At 40.3% G+C, this 19,216-nt stretch overlaps 1 protein-coding gene across 4 annotated transcripts in view; it reads right to left on the bottom strand.

Moving 5' to 3' along the window:
- NRP1 (neuropilin 1) overlaps positions 1–18,385 on the bottom strand; it is a 138,431-nt gene extending 120,046 nt beyond the window's left edge. For 3 of the 4 annotated variants that reach the window (XM_019465170.2, XM_019465173.2, XM_019465174.2), the window contains exons 1-2: positions 18,016–18,385; positions 14,415–14,589 (exon numbers count right to left, since the gene is read on the bottom strand). In XM_019465170.2, the coding sequence (XP_019320715.1) occupies positions 14,415–14,589; positions 18,016–18,088 (248 nt within the window). In that variant the 5' untranslated portion in view covers positions 18,089–18,385. The remainder of the gene's footprint in view (positions 1–14,414; positions 14,590–18,015) is intronic. The other variant, XM_019465172.2, reaches the window with a different exon arrangement.
- Between the last annotated feature and the right edge of the window lie 831 nt (positions 18,386–19,216).

Raw genomic sequence — 19,216 nt, 5'->3', positions numbered from 1 at the left:
TGGAGCCCACAGCTACATAAAGGCTGAATCGCTTCTAGAATTCAGGATCACTATAGGTTCCTATAGGCATCATACATGAAGGGCACACTGTTAACTAAGCAAGTCTCCCGAGGGACCGATGAACATGGTCAACACAGACTGGCACAAAGTAGCATAAAATGAGGGCCTGGTCAGGTAGCACTCCCACCTCTGCCCCAGCTAATCTTTTATACCCATGGAAATGCAAGAGTTTGTCATCTAAGTCATTCTGTTCTCTGGTTGCAGGCAACCTGGACATGGGAGAATGAGGATGTGCTGTGGGTTTCTAGATAAGACAGATAACAGAAACATCTGGAACTATCCCAGAGAACTCAGTGTAAAGTAGTAAGAAATCTAAAAATGAGCCATGGTGGCTGAGGTTACTTGCTATTGTAGGTGTAGCCATGAACCTACAATTTTCTTTGTGTCTTCCCCTTGGGTTGACACTAGCTCATTGTGACACACAACTTTAAGAAACACTTAGGAAACACTGCCATGCTGTCAACCAGAGGAGTAGCTGAAACCCTGTACTGTCCATTTTAGAAAACACCCCACTGCAGCAACCCCTGGGCTAGCTCAATCTAACACCTCCCCAGAGTGGTATTTACAAGTGGCTGTACCAAGGCCTGGGGCATGGTATTTATCTGGCGATATAGACTAACAAACTTACACCATTCTGCACAGTTTGTATGCCCTGTTGACTTCTATCATAGAGAACCTAACTTTATACAACTTCCCCAGTGATCTGCTGGGAAGTTAACATGTGCATATACTGAGGTTGCCAGCTGGAATGGACGAAAGCTCTAAATTATTTGTGTTAAATTTACATAAAGGTGGTTTGAACATGAGCCCAGATATAAATATACAATGGACAAAATATTCAGAGTAGTGACACAAGGTCTTAAGAGTTGTGGGGATATCAGAAAACACTCAGCAATCAGGACATATACCTATACAATAGTATTCATGTTATGTCTCTAAATCCAAAACAGGTTATGGAGATGAGTGTAAGACAGAAAGCAAAGCTTTCAGTCAAGCACTACCTCTGCATATTTTTTCGAGATTTAGCTAAAGCAATTCACCTGTTGAAATCTAGGTTTTTAAAACTAGCAGTTTTTAGAAGGAAAATGTAAGTTTGACTCCACTACCCGTGAAAATGAAGGGTTTACTATGTAAATGAGAAGTGTAAGTGTGCATTTTAATAGTCTGATTAAGTTAGAGCTTTCCCTGTAAAGCTGGCTTGGTTCTTCCACGCTAGATAGACACACTGGAGAAGACTCGCTGGGTGTCAGTTGGTCAGTTCAGTTCGGAAATGTTAATTAAACACCTATAATAGCTGAAACACTACGCAAGGCCCTGCAAGCAGTGGAAATCAATGTCATCCTCCATTCTTGAGCAACTCACGAACTAGTTGAATGAAGAGTAGCAGAATATTAATGATTGTGACACAATGTAGAATATTTTAAAGAACATGAATGAGGTATAAATACAGTTTTTAAGGTGTTGGAGGACAGAGAAAGAGAAACCATGTTTATTCGGTGAATGGTTTTATGAAGGAAGCAGCATTTCAGATTCAACTAGAATGATATGTAACATTTTCACAGGGAACGGTGTTTACCCTTCCCACCTTTCTGAAGGAAACATCTTATGAATAGGTGTGGGGTGGGAAAGCAGGAGTAAGTCTAAAGAACTACAATGTATTTTGGTTAGGATGTATAGGGGAACCACAGGAGATAGGCCAGAGGGATGGGGGAAATTATGTTGTGAAAGACGGACTGAGAAGTACAGACAGAAGCAAGGAGAAATGGGAAGCTCCATGTTTCTAAGCAAAGAAGAATAAGGAAAGTCCCTTTATAAGGCTAGCGCAATAGCACCAAGAAGGGGTTAAAAGTGTTAGGGCTTGAGTGGTTACAGAAGAAATGTAACAAAAAAGACCTTCTAGATTTGTAATTTAGAGGCCTTTAAACTGACTGCACCTGGGGGACAAATAGGCATTGGGAGACATTCCAGAGTGTCGAGTTTGGATAAACAGGAAAGAAAGGAGTCAATAAGAGAAAGAAAATGCAGGGGTGGGACAAAATCGGATTTTTCATTTGTAGCAATGGTCTACCACTCAGGCAGTCAACATCATCCCATATGAATTTGGAAGTTTGAGTCCAATGCGTAGGTCAAGTCTAGGGCTGGACAGAAATTTGGGTATTATCTGAGCTGAGTGACTAAGATCAACAAGGCAATTCAGGGAGAAGACATTCAGGGCAAAGGCAGAAACTTGGCAAGGGCCTGTCTTTTAGTTAGAAGAGAAAGAGAAAGTCAGAAAAAAAGAGGTGGGGAGGAAACCATGATGGTTCAGTATGACGAGATGCAGGAAAGAAGGAAGCCCCGACGTGTAGAGAGTAGCAAATTGTGTATAATGTTGTACATAGATTGAAATTAGAGCCAAGGCAAGGCTAGTGGTCGAGGCATTAGAAGAATAATTGGAATGTAACGTTTCAACAAGAGGTTTCAATCAACTGGAGGGGACAGGAATTATGTGGAAAAGAGTTAAGTGAGAAGGTAGAGTTGTGGAGTGTAGTATTTGTGGCAGTAAGAGGAAAGGGAGAGAGAGAGATGAAATATTTGTGTGAAGGGTAACAAGTTCCCAGGAGGATTTCTTTTACTCATGAGTAAGAAAGTCCTACAGAATCTATCTGACCTGTGAAGAACCACAATGGTCCCACAAGAAGGAAAGCAAACCACTTCTGCTGGAGCTCCCGGACACACGCACCTGAAGGCATTTCAAATGAAAACAGAATTGAAAGTGCATTTGAGAAGCTACAGATATGACTGTATCATCTAAGGCCATTTATGAGGGTGAAGTGGGGAGAGGGGGCTAAAACAGCAATCTCTCCTCTGCCACTCTCTCAAGGGACTTCCTGAGAACGTGCTTTTCATCACAGCCACCGAGACATCTCCTCACGATTGGGAAATCTCTCACAACCAGAAATAGGGGAAGGAGACAGCAAAGTTAAAAGACCCGGGGCCACCAGAAGTGCAGGGACAGGGACAGGAATGCAATGAATCATCAATTTAAAGACATGTATTTTCCCAGTTGCTTTTCTGTACAAATTTCTAACACAAAATCCGTCTAATTTCCTCTTTTGTGGACATGAATGGACTGGCACAATTTTGGTTAACTGGTCGGAAAGGACTGGCATCCCTCCTGTAACAGCCACCATGATATTGGCTCCTGCTGTACATAAAGTATTGGCTGGTTTACTGTCTGAATGTACCATATATTTATAAGTCCTCAGGCAAACTTGAGAAAATTATGTTTTTAAAGCCATGAATTTTATTATCAAGTCTGTGACATTGAGATAGCATCTTCCATGAGATTTTTCCAGAAACTCCACCCATCCAGAGTTTTAGAAGACAGCAATTATAGCCCACTTATCCAGCCAAACTTAGTATAAGAACGTTCAGAAATTCTTGTTTGCTGAATACATGCTGGGCATGAGATACTATCTCCATTGTAGACATGTGCAGTGCTTTTGAAATATTTATAAGTGCCTCCTCGTAAGGATGCAGACGTTATTGTTTACAGTCTGAACTTATTTTGAGGAACAAAACCTGCGGATGCACTTCCTGTTATAGTAATACCTAGGCTTTATTTAACATATTTCTCTTGTATTCCTAAGCTACTTCCACCTACGTTATCTCATCAACACTGTGTCACCGAGATAGGTAGAGGAAGGAAAGCAATTTTTTTTTTCTCCAGAAAGAGAAGGAAAAAGAGGAATTGAAGCTATGTCTAGGCTGTGTTGCTCCATCAGAGCCTGATGTTGTTACATCTGCCTGAGATGCACTGGTTGACGTTGTGAAAACCACAGTATTCACAGCGCCACAACCCAGCCATTCACAGATTGTGACCCCGCCCACCTTCCCTGTGTCCTGCCTCACAGATGGAAATGAAGGGCAGACGTGCAATTATACTCCATGCCCCTGATCCTCACCAGAACACTTTTCACAGGAGCTGCTAACATGTTCCCCCGACAATCAGAAATCTCCAGCTCCTGTTAATGAACTAACACACACCAGATATGAGGCTAGATCCGCTAAGGAGGGAAAGGAGGATGTCTTAACGGACTGAACCAAGATAACCTAACAGTTGCTCAGGGACAAAAAAATTGGCAATGGAATAAAGGATAAGGAAAACATAAAACTTTTTCAAAAGAAAGAAAGAAAGAAAGAAAGAAAGAAAGAAAGAAAGAAAGAAAGAAAGAAAGAAAGAAAGAAAGAAAGAAAATCCAATCAGTTCTATAAAAAAACCTCACTCTTCCTTCTGCCCGGGGTCAACAACCTTCACTGAAAAATGAAATTACGGGCTACCGCTTGTAGAAGGGAAGACGCTTCTAGGGCAGTTCTGGTGATGTTTTGGCTCCAGTGGAACCAGGGCTAAAATGCATTTCAAACATACACAGGGTAAGAGCAGTGGGCTGTACATGTATGAGAGGCTAACCCCTGCCCCCCCCCCCCCACCTTCTGCTTGATCACTCCCCAGCTGATCAGCCAGCCTTGCCTGTGTGGCTGGGAACTGAGACTCCAAAGTTATGCTAAGCAAAATAAGTCAGTCAGAGAAAGACAGATATCATATGATTTCACTGATATGTGGACTTTGAGAAACTTAACAGAAGACCATAGGGGGAAGGGAAGGAAAGATAAGATACAGAGAGGGAGGCAAACCATAAGAGACTCTTAAATACAGAGAAGAAACTGAGGGTTGATGGGGGTGGGGGGTTGGAGAAGGCGGGGAAAATGGGTGATGGGCATTGAGAAGGGTACTTGTTGGGATGAGCACTGAGTGTCATCAGTAAGGGATGAATCACGGAATCTACTCCTGAAGCCAAGACTACACTGTATGTTAGCTCACTTGACAATAAATTAAAACAAACAAACAAAACAAAACAAAACAAAACAAAACAAAAAACAAAGAAAGTTCCAGTTCTGATGCCTCTGACTAGGCAGGTGGGGATGGAGGAGGGGGAACCTGGCCAGATTTCGGTAACGCACCTCCGTGTCTGGGGAGTGGCTGCCATCATGTCTTTTCGAAAAACTGGCACTGAGACCAAGAGAACACCCACTTGGACAGTTACCAGAATTGCTCCTTTGCTCTCCCTTCACTGACTTTTGCTAGTCTGTCCCCCAGACTGCCCACTGTGAACTCTACTCAGGGCAACATTGTTTTCTTCTCTTCTCTTCTTTCCAGACTTCAATTTCAAGAAAAGTCAGCTGTGCAGTTCCACTAACTTATATGTGCAAAGCACTGTGGGGATGGTAGAGAGTAGAAATGAAAGTAAGACACAGTGTCTACTTCCAAAGAGTTCACTACCCAATGGGGAGACCAACCTTTACCTGTACTGTTACAATGAAGAACCTGAACAGATGGGTGGTAGGAGAGAGATGCAAATGCACTCTCATTGTCGAACTAATGAGAATTTGTCATTTCTAGTGGCTGAAATTTTTTCAACAGTGGATTGATCCAGAAATTAAAATTTTAATCATCTTTTTCTGTGACCAACTGTGTTACAAATAAACGCCTGTTTTCTCAAGCTATTCAAGAATGAACAGGCAGGTATGAACTGAGATAAAAGGTAAAATATCAGTCTCATTTGCCAGGGATTGCTCTGTCTAAAAATCATCATCCCAAACGAGATGAAGTCAAGCTACCATGCTTGTGGGGTTTTGTGTCCTTTATTTTGTTTGGGTCAAGAGCCTGTTCTTTTTTCTTTAAATTTGGGAATTTAGTGCTCTTAATTTTTTTTTTAAGTTCACTTATTTTGAAAGAGAGAGAGCACATGAGTGGGGAAGGGCAGAGAAAGAGAGAGGGAGAGAGAATCCCAAGCAGGCTGTGCGCTGACAACTGACAGTGCAGAGCCCAGTGTGGGGCTCGAACTCAGGAAACAGGGAGATCATGACTTGAGCTGAAGTTGGATGCTTAACCGACTGAGCCACCCAGGCATCCCTAGTGCCTTCAATTTTTTTTTTAAAGTTATCTCTCTCAGAACAAGATTTTGAGCACATTTAATTTTTTTTCCATGCCATTTCAGTGACTGCTTATATTTCACACAATAGCTTCCCTGCTCATAGCATCTGCTGGTTGGAGAGTCAGGCAAGAAGTTGGAATCACAAATATATTGACTGGCCTTTGGCACCTCTGGCTGTTCTAAAGAAATTTAAGAAGTTGAATAAGGAGACATTCAGCATCCTCTTTCAGCCTGGGACTGGCTGCTCTCTCTGTGACATGCCAGTCAATCAGAAGCAACAAGCCATCACCTCCAACCTGGCCAGCTGATTATACAAGTATCTGACCAGATAAAAACAAAATACTCTGGAGCATCTGTTTCTTCTCAAAAAACACTCTTCTGTTTCTCATAGGAATCCAGTGCCTGAGCAAACATTCTCCATTTAACCCTTACAGAGTCATGATGGCAAAGAGAAGTATCAAAACTTTACAGACAGGGAAGACATGAGAGAGCAAAACTTTCCTGACATTTGCCTGAGATTAAGTAAATGAGCCATGCTTGGAAGACTAGGCATCCTGCTGCCTTCTGGGCCTGCGAAAAAGCCCTGGACCCAGCTGGGATCTCACATGTCCCCCGAACCAATTGCATAAATCTAACGCTTGTGCTGCCTGGTTATCAGGCTTTACATAAATATTGTGTTTGTATGTGCTTTGTGCTTTCCAACTCCACCAACCAAAGGGACCAGAATTTAGATATTTCCCCCCCAGGATTTCATCCCCAAGTTAAGGCAAGTTATTTTACTTTACTTTAATTTCATTTTATTTTATTTTGTTTTATATTATTTTTTATTTATTTTTGAGAGAGAGAGAGACAGACAGAGAGAGAGAGAGAGAGAGTGAGCAGGGAGAGGGAAAGGGGGAGAGAGAGAATCTTAAGCAGGCTCCACACTGAGTGTGGAGCCCTATGCGGGGCTCAATCCCACAACCCTGGGATCATGACCTGAGCCAAAATCAAGACTCGACACTCAACTAACTAAGCCACCCAACCCCAAGGCAAGTTTTAACTGAGTGGAAAATCACCAATTGGTGTGAAGTTTCTGTGCACCATTTTTAGCGGTTCTTACCTAATCTGAACTGAGAGTTCCAAAACTGAGTCCTTCCCCAGAGTTAGTTGGTTTGTATTCAAAGTTTTGTGTGAGGTGTTTCATAGAAGAAAATGGCTACTTGAATAAAAGATAAGGTGGCAACCCTTCATAAGAATTTTCTCATTCAAAAGGGACATCACAAGCCACATCAGTCACAAAGATGGAAAGAGATTTGGTGCAGCAGCTGAGCATTTGGGCTCAGTCTAACTTTTGTAAACCTCAGTGCTGCCATCTGTAAAATTGGGATGATAGGAAGATTAAGTGACATCCCGTGCACGTACATAGTGCTTAGTGAGTGCCATGGCAGGCATGGAGTGAGGACCCAACAATAAGAACCAGCCATGACCATTACTTTCTAAACACTCTATCAACTATTTAAATTAAAGGGGAAAAAAACATGTTGACTGAATAAGATATAAAATGTGTACAATATAGACCTGGGTGTGATCAGGAAAGAATCCAAGTTACAAGGCAATTGAGTGGACAGAAGCCAAAAGATTATTTTTCCTCTCTGCTCTTCTGCAGAATTTAGTAGAGTTCTGAATGAATGAAGTTCATTTGCTAAGCTAACTGCAAAGACTAAGTGATTTCAAACATAAGCAGCATAATGTGTTTGGCATGCTTCACAGCCAATCTGAGAGTTATCCTGACCTCATGCCATCCCTAACTGACCTAGATACTAGACACAGTTCTATCAACCACAGAATAGCAGGAAAAATCTTTTTTTGAGGTGCTATGTTCTGCCAAGTCACTGACTCCTACAATCAGGATTGATTACAAACACCCAATTAAGAGGCATTTGGAACCTGATCTGAACACTAATCTTGTCTCTTGTTCTTCTTTGGGCTTAATGATCAGCCTTGATGAATACTACAACAGCAATTAGTTAAGTTTATTTTGTAGCCTCCTTTACAAGCACACACACACATGCACATATGTGTTTGTGTGTGTGCTTCTGCCGGAGTATGTCAGCATGCATGCAAGTATCAAGTTTTATGCTGGAAAGAAAGGAGCTGAGAATATGCATGCCGGCTGAAGGCATATGTCTCATTTGGATCAATTTTTAAGTGTCTGCTCCCCAAGTGAAATCTGGTTGGAAATGCCATGCACATGTTGATTCAATTTGATAAGATTTCAACTAACCTTCTCTTTTAGTTTCTCATAAAGGTTTCTTCTTTCAAATTACCAAAATGCCTAACGCGAAACAACCCTATAATACTCAAAATTCATTATGATCAAATGTGACTGCTTATAGTAAAAAATAATAAAGAAAGTTAATTTTATTAAACACATGGGGTTTTGTTCAAATTGAATCAGTGCTAATGGAAAAAAAAATCAAAAGGAAGAAAGTAGATAATTATCTGCCTGAGTAGTAACCAAGGAGGCTGCAGGTGGTAGCAACAACATTGGCCAGCAGTTGTTCTAAGAAGGGTTCATTCTTATCCACTCAAAAGTTTTTAATTGAGTGGTGTCTCTCACACTGACCATGTCAGGAAGTTACTTGGGATGAAAATCAACAATGAAAAACTGAAAAGTAAAGCAAAGGAAGATTTTTCTGCATTTGCCTTGAATCTAAAGCAAGCTCCAGATTGAAAACTTTGTGTATATTTTAACATATGCATAATATATGTAACAAATACAAGAGATTTCTACAGGAGTTACTAAAAAATATTAGAGTACACTTCAGTATGATTGTTATTACTATTATTACTATTATTATTATTAGAAAGGGAATAGTATGCATTGTTCTATCTCTATTCCAAAGAGTTTTATCATATTGAAGGATAGTGCATACAGACTTCTAAGACTATAGTTTAGTTTTGTCTGACTTTGAAATTTATAGAAATGGAATCACAGAAGTTAGGATAGTAGTCATCCTTAAAAAGCTAAAGGCTAGTGACTGAAAGCGAACATAAGGGGCTTCTTCATAGGAAGCTGGAAATGTTTACTTTGGATTGGTTATATGGATGTGCTCACCTTATAAAATTTTATCAAACTTCACACTGTGTGTATTTTCTACATACATATCATACCTTAATTAAAAGAACCTATACTTCTATATTTCATATAGAAAATGGAGAAGTATTTTGGTTTAAAATACTGTTTTCCATAAAACAAAGACTTTGTCTGGGTGTAAGTGATGCTCTCAAATGCAAGACTGGGACTAGAGTAAGGCACTCACCTCAAAAACAAAAAAATGAAAAACTTACCAATCAAGATAAATAATATTTTAATGCAGCATTTAAAAAAATCAAAATTAATTGGGGAAAAAAAAAACCCATGTGGAACAAAGGAAAATAAGAAAAGACTGAAACAGAAAATAGCACTCAGGGAAACCAAAAATGGAACTTATACTTCCCCAAATTGGCAATAAATGACAAAGTGGCCATTGGATAATTAAATTGGTGGAAATTATCAGACCTGAGAAACTAGCATAACATTAATTTTCATTCAGTGAGTTTATAGTCTATGAAAATAAATGAAATGACCAGTGTTTCTAAGTTCGTAATAACTTAGGTAATTTTAAAAGTGGCACTAAAGAAACAGTGTGTGATCTATTCCAACAAAATGCCCAAACTTGAGTATTATCTCTGTTTAGTTAGAATTTTCTTATAACTAAACTTCACATGAAGTTACAAGAGTGAAATCTCCTTTGATTCCATTGAATTAGAAAAAAAACCTACTTTTGGTTACACAAAGAACAGATTACAAATCTCTTATAGACAAAAAAGCATCTGTACCATGTTAGCTTGTGTCTTGGTGAAATCCTGCAAAACAGCAACTGACAAATCAGCCATTGGAGCCAGGAACCAGTCAGTAAGAAGACCACTACTGAGTTTGCTCCCTCCAATACTACCACCTTTTTAGACTCTTTCTGGAGCTCCACATTCATTTTCTTAATGTTTTTAACCCAAAGTCTGTGAAATTTTTATTGCTCCCTAGATGAGGACATCTGATCTGAATGTAATCACACACCTCTTTGCTCAGCAGTATTTGTCACAACCCATTATAAATTATCATGCTGATAGTTTGCATTGCTGGGAAACCGGAAAAGTTCCATAAATTCTAACTACTGTATCAATGACATTCTTGTTTATTATGCAGATATAAAGTTTTATGAGATTCAAGATGTCTGCTTTACCACCGAAGAAAACTGTAGCTGAGTAAGAGCTAACTAGCTCAATGTAAATGCTGAAAACCATTTACAGGTCACAATGAACACTGTTTTCTGAAAAACACTTCAGCAGGTTGCCTTTTTCTTTCTTTTCTGTTTGTAACTATGCTTTGACACTTCACAGGTATGGAGGATTTTACTGGTACATTCCTTCCATACCTTCTCCTCCTTCAGAATATTCTCTAGCCACCTCTCTTTTATCAACATAACAATAAAACCAGGTGGTAATTCTAGCTAAACGTCTTAGTGCAATGTTAGCCACAGACAGATTCTCTACTGCTCTATTGGTTGATTGATTGATTGATCAATACTATACATTGTTCAATAAAAGAACTCTGGTAGTTATAATAGTATGTCTTTATGTTTATTAGTAATGAAACCTGACTTTCATACTGCAACCTGAAGCATAGATTGTTGCATTTTAAAATTATCAGGCACAAACTTGCACATCCATTTTCCCTAAGGAAGTAACGCCTTGATATCCATTCTAAAAACCTTTTGTAAGGTTAGGTTCATAGTGCTTATGTGTTGGGTTGGTCTTGGAGCTCTTCACATGAAAAATTGATACTGCATTAGTATATTGTTAAAAAATATCACATAGTTTTTAATTTAATTATAAATAAAACAATACCAATTTAAATAAGTAAATATTTTTCCTACCAGAGCTAATCTATTTAATTACTTACCCATCACTACACTCCACAAAAAGAATTTTACCTGGGTTTTAAGGATGTTCCTCAATAAGCAAATGTGCTAGGGAATTGATTTCTTAAACTTTCACATGGTGGAAGTTGACTGTACAAATATTAGAAAGCTTCAAGAGAAATTGCCAGGTATATTTTATGTGGATCATCCCATTACTGGATCTATGTATTTAGTTTGACATATGCTTAAGTTTCATATTTCTAAATGTTCTAACCATCACCAAGTTGTTAAAGGTATCATAATAACAGTGGCAACTTCTTTTGAGGGAAGCTTTTTAACTTTTCAAAGGGCTTTCATAGCCACTACCCTATTTTATCTTGCCAATAACCCAATGACATTGGACTTTTTACTGCTCTTAGATATAAAATGTAGCTGAAACAGGGGAAGATATTAAATATCTCAAATAAGACAATCAGTTTGATCTTAACAGGAATGATAACTAAAAGCTTGCCAGCTCGCTGTATTTGGTTTATTGTACCTAATTTTGTATCAACTCAAATATGTTTTTGGAAGGAGCCTATTATAAATGACCAAAAAACAAACAAACAAACAAAAACAAAAACAAAAACCCACCCCAAACCCACTAAAATGTAAAAAACAAAGAAACTATGCTCTTGCACATCCAACAAAAAATTTTTGCCTATGAATTTGTTCTCCCAAGGGTTATTGGTATTTTTCATTTTTGTAGGGAATTTTAATTTTAAATTAAAGCTGTAGATTATTCTCACAGCCTTCACAAAAGATTGTCAGAATTGTGCTACACTTATATCTCAACTGCAACGTGCAACAGTGACCAGGAGTCACATATGGACCAGCCTGAAAATATAGTGACAGCAATGTCTTAAGCTGCTCTTCCTATATCATTTTTTGAATTTTTATTGATAAAACAATCAGGTAGCAACACTTCAAAACAGGGCACAAAGCTATTTTTCTATGCCATCATCTCCGTTGACTTCATCAGGCTAAACATTATCAGCCTTTCAAGGCTGGCCAGGAGATGGCACCTTCACAGAGAACAAATCCCTACTCGCTACAGTTAAGAAACCACTTCACTCTGTAGCCTTGAAAAGTCTCGCCTCTATCAGAACAACAGCAACAATCTTCTTGGTCATGTCAGTTTCTTGAATACCTTGTCGACATCACTAAAATTTTCCCTTGCTATAAATTATAATTATCCCTTTTCTTGTCATGTTTAAGAAAGAACATTGAAAAAGTGCTCTTCCAATTCCACAACCCTCCACCTCCCATTATGAAATAGCAAATAGTTATTGCAGACTTACTGCCTGCCAGACACTGTGATACGCACTTAACACATATTAACTCACTTGACTGGCTTCCCCTTCATACACTTCTACTCCAGCTTGCACCAGCTCACAAGAACCCCTCATGCACGTCTCTTTGCAAGTCTGCATACAGTGACATCACATAGATAGTTTGAAACTGGCCATGGTGGGAATATTTACACTACAGAAATTGGCAAATGTTACAAATGAGGACTTGACCCACCCCCTTCCAAGAACCAGTTGTTCAACCCTTACCAGCACACCATTGCTACTGACTACTGATTATTTTGAATGTTTTAGCTATTATATCATATGCAGTTGTGGTCATGATTTTCAGATCAGGATTTAGTAGACATGAGTTTACTAAAATGTAATGGCATCTTATCTTTGGAAAAATGTTATTACTTGAACATGTTTTACCATCTCTTAAAAATATCTCTTATAGCAGTTTAAATATTTTCAAAAAGCAAAAAATAAAACAAAATAAAATGAAAGAGAGAACAAATATCCAGCTTCTCTAGGTGACTGATGCTGTAAAACCACCATACAGAATATTGGCAACAACAATAAACTCCCTGTTTCTTAGCAGTCACTGGAACACTCTATTAATGGCAACTTTCATATAAGATTAAGAAGTCAATATAATGCCCTGAGGCACAGAACAAGGATTAAATTGGAATCAGCATACTTTTTTTACACCCTAGTGTATGCTGATTATTTGGAAATTGATCAACAGTGTATGAATGTATGCTAATTCTCTAGGTACCAGAATGTTGAATTAGTCCGATGACCTCATTTCCCTGCCCATGAAACACTAGTTTACCCCACCAACTCAACAGGTCGTTAAGGACTTCCTACAGGTGGGAACGTTTTCATATTACTCTGTTCTTCCCTAAAAAGGCTATGTGTTTGCAAATAGAACATTTTTAATAACGAATGTGCCTGCATAATAATGTTCATATCCAATGGAAACCATAGCCTACTCACATCGTATGAAATTATATCAAACTGATCCATTTTAAAACTTGGGAAAACATATTGGTCCCCGAGAAACACTTTAGAACTGAGATTTAAGTAGATTGTTTTCCTTGGCTAAAACTATTTCGTTGTCCAAACATTCATTAAAGATAGATACTCAGGTTCAAGTGTCTGGAGAACACATCACATGCAGGGTGGCAGAATGTGGTAACGTGGACAAGACAGAGACAGGTGGTCTCGTGGATGTCCAGAGAGAAGAGCAAATCCTGGATCTGAGAAGACTGCTGCCTGCAATGTTAAAACACATTTTCTACACTGTGCAAAGCAAGACCCACACACTAGCTCATTCATATAAAGTGAAGAGATAAAATTTAGACTGTATCTATAGTGAGGATATTTTGATAATAAGGAAATCTGGCATAAATTGATGCTTATTTACTTCACAGTAGAAGGCGTTAGCAAGATGAAAGCAGATAGATGAAATAATAATTTACATTTGAGCCCCATTGTATTCATTATGCATTAACATTTTTTTTTGCATTTTCCATAAGACACTTGCAATCATTAATCTACAACGAAAACCCCTCATCCAGCTTACACTATATGCCTTATTTTTATTCAATGACACTTTGCTTTTGTCATGTCAAACTCAATAAGATTCAGTCCTTAAATCACAAAATGTGTCACAGATTTGTTAAAAAATACCCAACCTCATCATCTGTTGATGCTATATATGTTAGTACCCCACAATATTAAAAAAAAATCTGAAGTGAAAGTTTGGGTTTCTAGTTCTTCCCCTTTCCAGGAACAAAAAAAAAGAGAGAAAGAAATGTAAATATACATTTCTTAACAAAAGAGTTCTGAAACCATAAGTGTTAACAGGAAAAAAAAAATTGAGAGATTATACATTTAAACATAATATGCTAGTTTGGGGAACTCAGAAATTACTTAACATAATTTAATTTCCATACCATTGATACATGATCTGGTCTAGATCAGAATCCCTCCTGGATCCATTTATATCCCATACTGTACACACAGACTTCCCCCCTTAGGCATCCATGACCACTAGATGGTGGTGTGGTGCCCTGTTCAAATACTTTCTCACTTACTTGCAGTCTCTGTCCTCCAAATCAAAGTGAGGGTTGAAGTTGATCATAATTCTCTGGTATGGGTCAGGAGCCTGAATCAGCCATTCACATTTTTCACTTGGGTGATAAGAATGAGGATAACCAGGAGATGTAAGGTACCCTGGGCTTTCAATTTTTATAGTATCACCACATTTATCTGTAATAAAAATAACATTTTTATAACATCTTTCCCTGACAACCATTTAGGTATTCTAGCTTTATACAAACATTACTGGTTATTAAACATTCCACAACTCTGTAGGGGGAACTCCAAGAGGTCCCCACAGGCCCTTCAGGTGGCACTGATAGCAACCCCCCACCAAGGAACACTCTTTGATCCCAGGAAGGTTAGCACAGGAGAAAAGTAGACTGACATCTGACAGGACTCCACCCTTACCCCCACAAAGTTCCTTCCCAAGAAAAAAGGTCTTCTAGCGTTAAAAACATTAAATCCTCTCAATGGATGTTAACATGGTCCCCAGGGAGCTTCTACTAGACTTAATTATCCCCCAAGAAGTGTAATCGCATTAAGTAGCAAGTTCTGAGTGGAAGGTGACTAAAAGAAGTGATTCGACCCCTTGTGTGGCTTTTTGATGATAAGCCTGGTCTATGTCATTGATCAGTGGGGATTGTCATCCAAGATTTCGATTGGCTTAAAGCCAAACCTTTTGTGTTGTTGTTTTATCTGCCCATAAATCTAAGTGATTTTGAGTTATCTCTGCTCTGGAGATCCAGATCAACAGAGAACAAAGTGTATTTGGTGAAGCAGAAATAATTCTGCTCTACCGCTCCAAGTAAAGTTGTTCAGTCCTAGAGACTAGATCAAAGCTACTGGGCAGAAAGAAAAATAAATAGCCACCCAGCATTAATTCTAATTCCCTATATGTTGAAAAAAAAATCCTACCACACATGAGGTCCGGGTATGGTAAGCCATAGTCTCACATTCTGCGAAAGGTGAGCTAACTAGTTTTGAGCCCTCATTTAAAAAACAAAAACAAAAACCAAATGCTGAAGTGATTCACTGAGAGCCAAATAAACCAGTCACTGGGCTGCTTTATTGTTCAGCATAGATTCTCATTGTCACTTTTTATGATGGATTTCATGCTGGAGAGTCTCAGCCTGAAATGCTGCCACATTTATTGATGCTTAATTTTAAGCAATAAAAATTTGGTGCATAAACTATGTAAGAGGAATAGGTATGAAAGCAGTGAAATATATAAGCCTATCAATCACAAATTTTCAGTAATGGTATATATAGATTTTAATATTGCATCTAATAGATTCCCTGTGGAAAGAGAATGGCATTCTTTGCTCTCAGCATGAATTTATAAATCTACAGAATTTTATTACAGGAAAACCAGGTCAAATGGAAATGAAAGATGAAGTGCACATCAAAAATGCATAAAGCTACATGCATTACAGAAATCATTTCCCATAAATTAAAAAGAAGACAATATAAATCACATTGTTTTTCTCAATTGCTAGATGTTTCTGACCCTGTTTCTTAGACTGGGGGGTACCCTTCTACTGGTTTCCTTTGCCTTGGCTTTTAAAAGCTTAAGGCTTGCCAAGAAGAAATGTTGCAACTAGAGTTCAGGATCTCAACTAATGATCATGTTGGACTCTGTTATGTGATTCTACTGAGGCTTTTCCATTATTTCAAATGTGTAGAAAACTTGGAAAGTGACCCCATCTCATTAAGTCTCATCCAGCTCTATACAAACATCATGGCAGTGTCTGGCATCCGTAAGAGGAGTGAAATAAAACAGCACTGTTTCTAGTCACTCCACAGAGTCACTTCAGAAGACATTTAGGTAGACTCGGTACCACACCAGAGCTCTTTAATCTGTGACTTCTGAGAAAGTGACAGTGTAATAAGATAATGTGGACTGCTAGACTCCCTGGCTCTGTTAAATCTCTCTAACAGTTGATTAAGAAAGAGCAATTTCTAATGACTCTGGACCATTAGACCTAAATAAGGTTAATGAATTAATTTAGCAGACACTGGTACTTGGTGGAGGTGGACATGGCTTTAAGAGGTCTGCTGTGTTACAGAGGCATTTACTGGCTCTGGTCACTGAACGCATAGCAACATGGCTTTAACCAGGCAAGCTCACAGACTGGAGCTCAGGTTCTCAGCATTCCCCAGATTTCTGCTAAGAAAATTTAAAAATATACCATATATATATATATATATATATATATATATATATATCTCCATGGACTTCACAATCTAAAGTCTGGAAGCTATTTGCATTAGGCTACGAATCCATCCTGTGAATATCCCTACTAAGGACTTAATCTCGGGAGTTGTAGAGGGCAGAGGTTGGGTTACTGTAATTTCTAAAGTCTAACCACTTGACCTCTTTCAATTGGAGGAGAATGTTTTTCATCCCTTGCCAGCCAGATAATAGAAAGATGCCACTAACTCAGGTTCATTAATAAACTGAACTCCATATTTACAGGTGTGTGTGTGTGTGTGTGTGTGTGTGTGTGTGTGTGTGTGTCACCTCTAAGCTTTTCTTTTAGAACACTGCTTGGTGGCTGTTGGGGGAAATCTATTGCTTCAAACACAAAACCTCCAAAAAGCATATTAGAGAGATTAACTCCTATCATAAAGACGTGATTTAAATTCCTCTTGGTATGAACCCCTCCACTTGTGGCCTCTTATTAAAACAATATACCACAGTAAGTAGTGGGTGTTCTTTTTTTTTCCTAATTACTTTGATTGAAACCTAAGCCAGACAAAAGTAAATATTTGATAAATAGTTAATAATAATTGCTGAAGAATTACTGTAAAGATAATTCCATATCCTTGCCTTCACCTACTTTAAAGTGTAAGTTAAACATGCCTATAACCAGATCACATTTTAAAATATATTATTTAGTTTACAGAATACTGTTTATATCCCAGCACTCTTTCATTTACTTAGCAGTGAGTGGTGTTAGAAGCTAAGTGGAAGCTGTAGCTAGGTTAGGGATTTTCAGATATCCCGGTGTCTTACACTGTATATATCAGATTCCTTTATTGACACTATGTAACTTTCATTCATACTTCAGACAGATGAGGGGCGATATGTAAAGACAGAGGAGGGAGGTCCAGCAAGCCGCTATCTCTTGCAGGCACCCACCAGAGGAGATGGTTTCAAAGAGCTGCAAAACAACCAGGAAGTTCTCCCGGCAAAGTGTTCATTAACTTTCAACAGCCATCAGATTTTTGAAAGGGAGTCTCATCTAATTGCCTTTGGGAGGAAACATTATTAAGATAATTGGTGTGCTGATCTGGGAAGGTAGGCAGCTTTGCCTTGTAACAGAGGTAGGAAAACCCCCATAACCAAACAACCAACTTCGGGAGGGAGGCGGAGGACTTGAAATCTTCCTGCCCAGAACCGACCGTTCTTATTTTTTTATTTCTCCTCCTGGACAAAAGTTTCCTCCGCCCAGGAGGTGGCTATTCCCGGTGCATCCCGGCAGTTCCGCGTGAGTCCCGTGGCTGGAGCGGGAAGCCCAAGTCCCGGCCGGACGCGGGCAGCGGGGGAGCCCGGGCGCCGCGCTGTCACACGCGCCTCCGCCTGTCACTTACCGTTTCGAAAAGCGCTGGCCGGGGCGAAGGCGACGGCGAGCGCGGCGCAGAGGAGCGGCAGCCCCCTCTCCATTCTCCCTTCGCCGGATCCCCAGGCAGACGCGGGAGAACCAGAACGTGCGGGGAAAATAGAGCAAAGCGGGGAATCTAAACAATCTGAAGAGCTTCAACTCCGCCTAGAGCCGTAAAATCCTCAGTCCGTCTTGGAGAAAGGAGAGCAGCGATGCAATGCCTTGATCCGAGAGAAATGCTTCTCTTTTTGTGTCTCAAGTCGTCTGCATCCTGTCATTTAGCTCCGGTTTCCTCTCTCTTTTCCCACACTTGTTCCTCTTCCAGGAGCCACTGCCCGGGCCATGTCTCAAAAAAAAAAAAAAAAAAAAAAAAAAAAAAAAAAAAAAAGGGAGGGGGGGCTAGACGGGGGAGGAGGGAGGTAGGGAAACACACCAAAGCCAATTTCCAGAAAAAAAAAAAAAAAAAAAAAAAAATCCGGCTTGTTTCTGGACCCGTTGGAGCCGAGGAGCTGGCGCCCAGGGGAGGTCTGGGGTGTCTGCGCGAAGGAGAGGAGCACGCAATGAAAAGATGAGCGGGAGACAGAGGAGTTTCACCAACTGCACCCCCGCCTCCCCCACCTCCTTCGTCCTCCCCCTCCCCTTCTGGAGCCCTTCCCTCGCTTCCTCCCTCCCCTCTGCCGGCACAGGCTCGCCAGTAATTGCCTGACAGGAGACTGGAAGGAACAAGTTTCCCTCCGTGTGCTTTCCCCGTCCGTCTGTCGGTCTCTCCCGGAGGCCCTGAAGGATATCCACGGGAAGGGAGGCGTTGGGGGGTCTGCGCCCAGGGCGTCTGTGTGTGTGTGTGTGTGTGTGTGTGTGTGTGTGTGTGTGTGTGTGTTTGGAAAGAAAGCATCGAGGTCGGTGCCAGCGACTGACTGGGTCAGGCTAGCCTACCTCTGCGCGCTCGCTCAGGACCCCCGGGGGAGAGCCCGGCAGCTGGTGGAGGATCCCCGGGATCCGGCCGCGGAGGAGTGCGGCGCGCCCGGGAGCTGGCTGCAGCTTCGAGCAACTTCAAATCCCCGACCCGCGGCGGCGAGGAGCGCTGGGCCTGCCGGGTCACTCCCGCTGTGCCGGCCCGAGGCCTGGGGCGAGGAGGAGCAGGGCTCCCCTGGCGCTCCGGGCCAGGACGAGGGAGACCGGGGAAAGCTAGG

This window comes from Panthera pardus, unplaced genomic scaffold (assembly GCF_024362965.1).
Source record: "Panthera pardus isolate Hobbes unplaced genomic scaffold, ASM2436296v1 HiC_scaffold_6, whole genome shotgun sequence".
In the NCBI taxonomy this organism is placed as follows: domain Eukaryota; kingdom Metazoa; phylum Chordata; class Mammalia; order Carnivora; family Felidae; genus Panthera; species Panthera pardus.
Note: the sequence above shows the minus strand (reverse complement) of the source record. Positions and strands in the feature narration are given on the sequence as shown.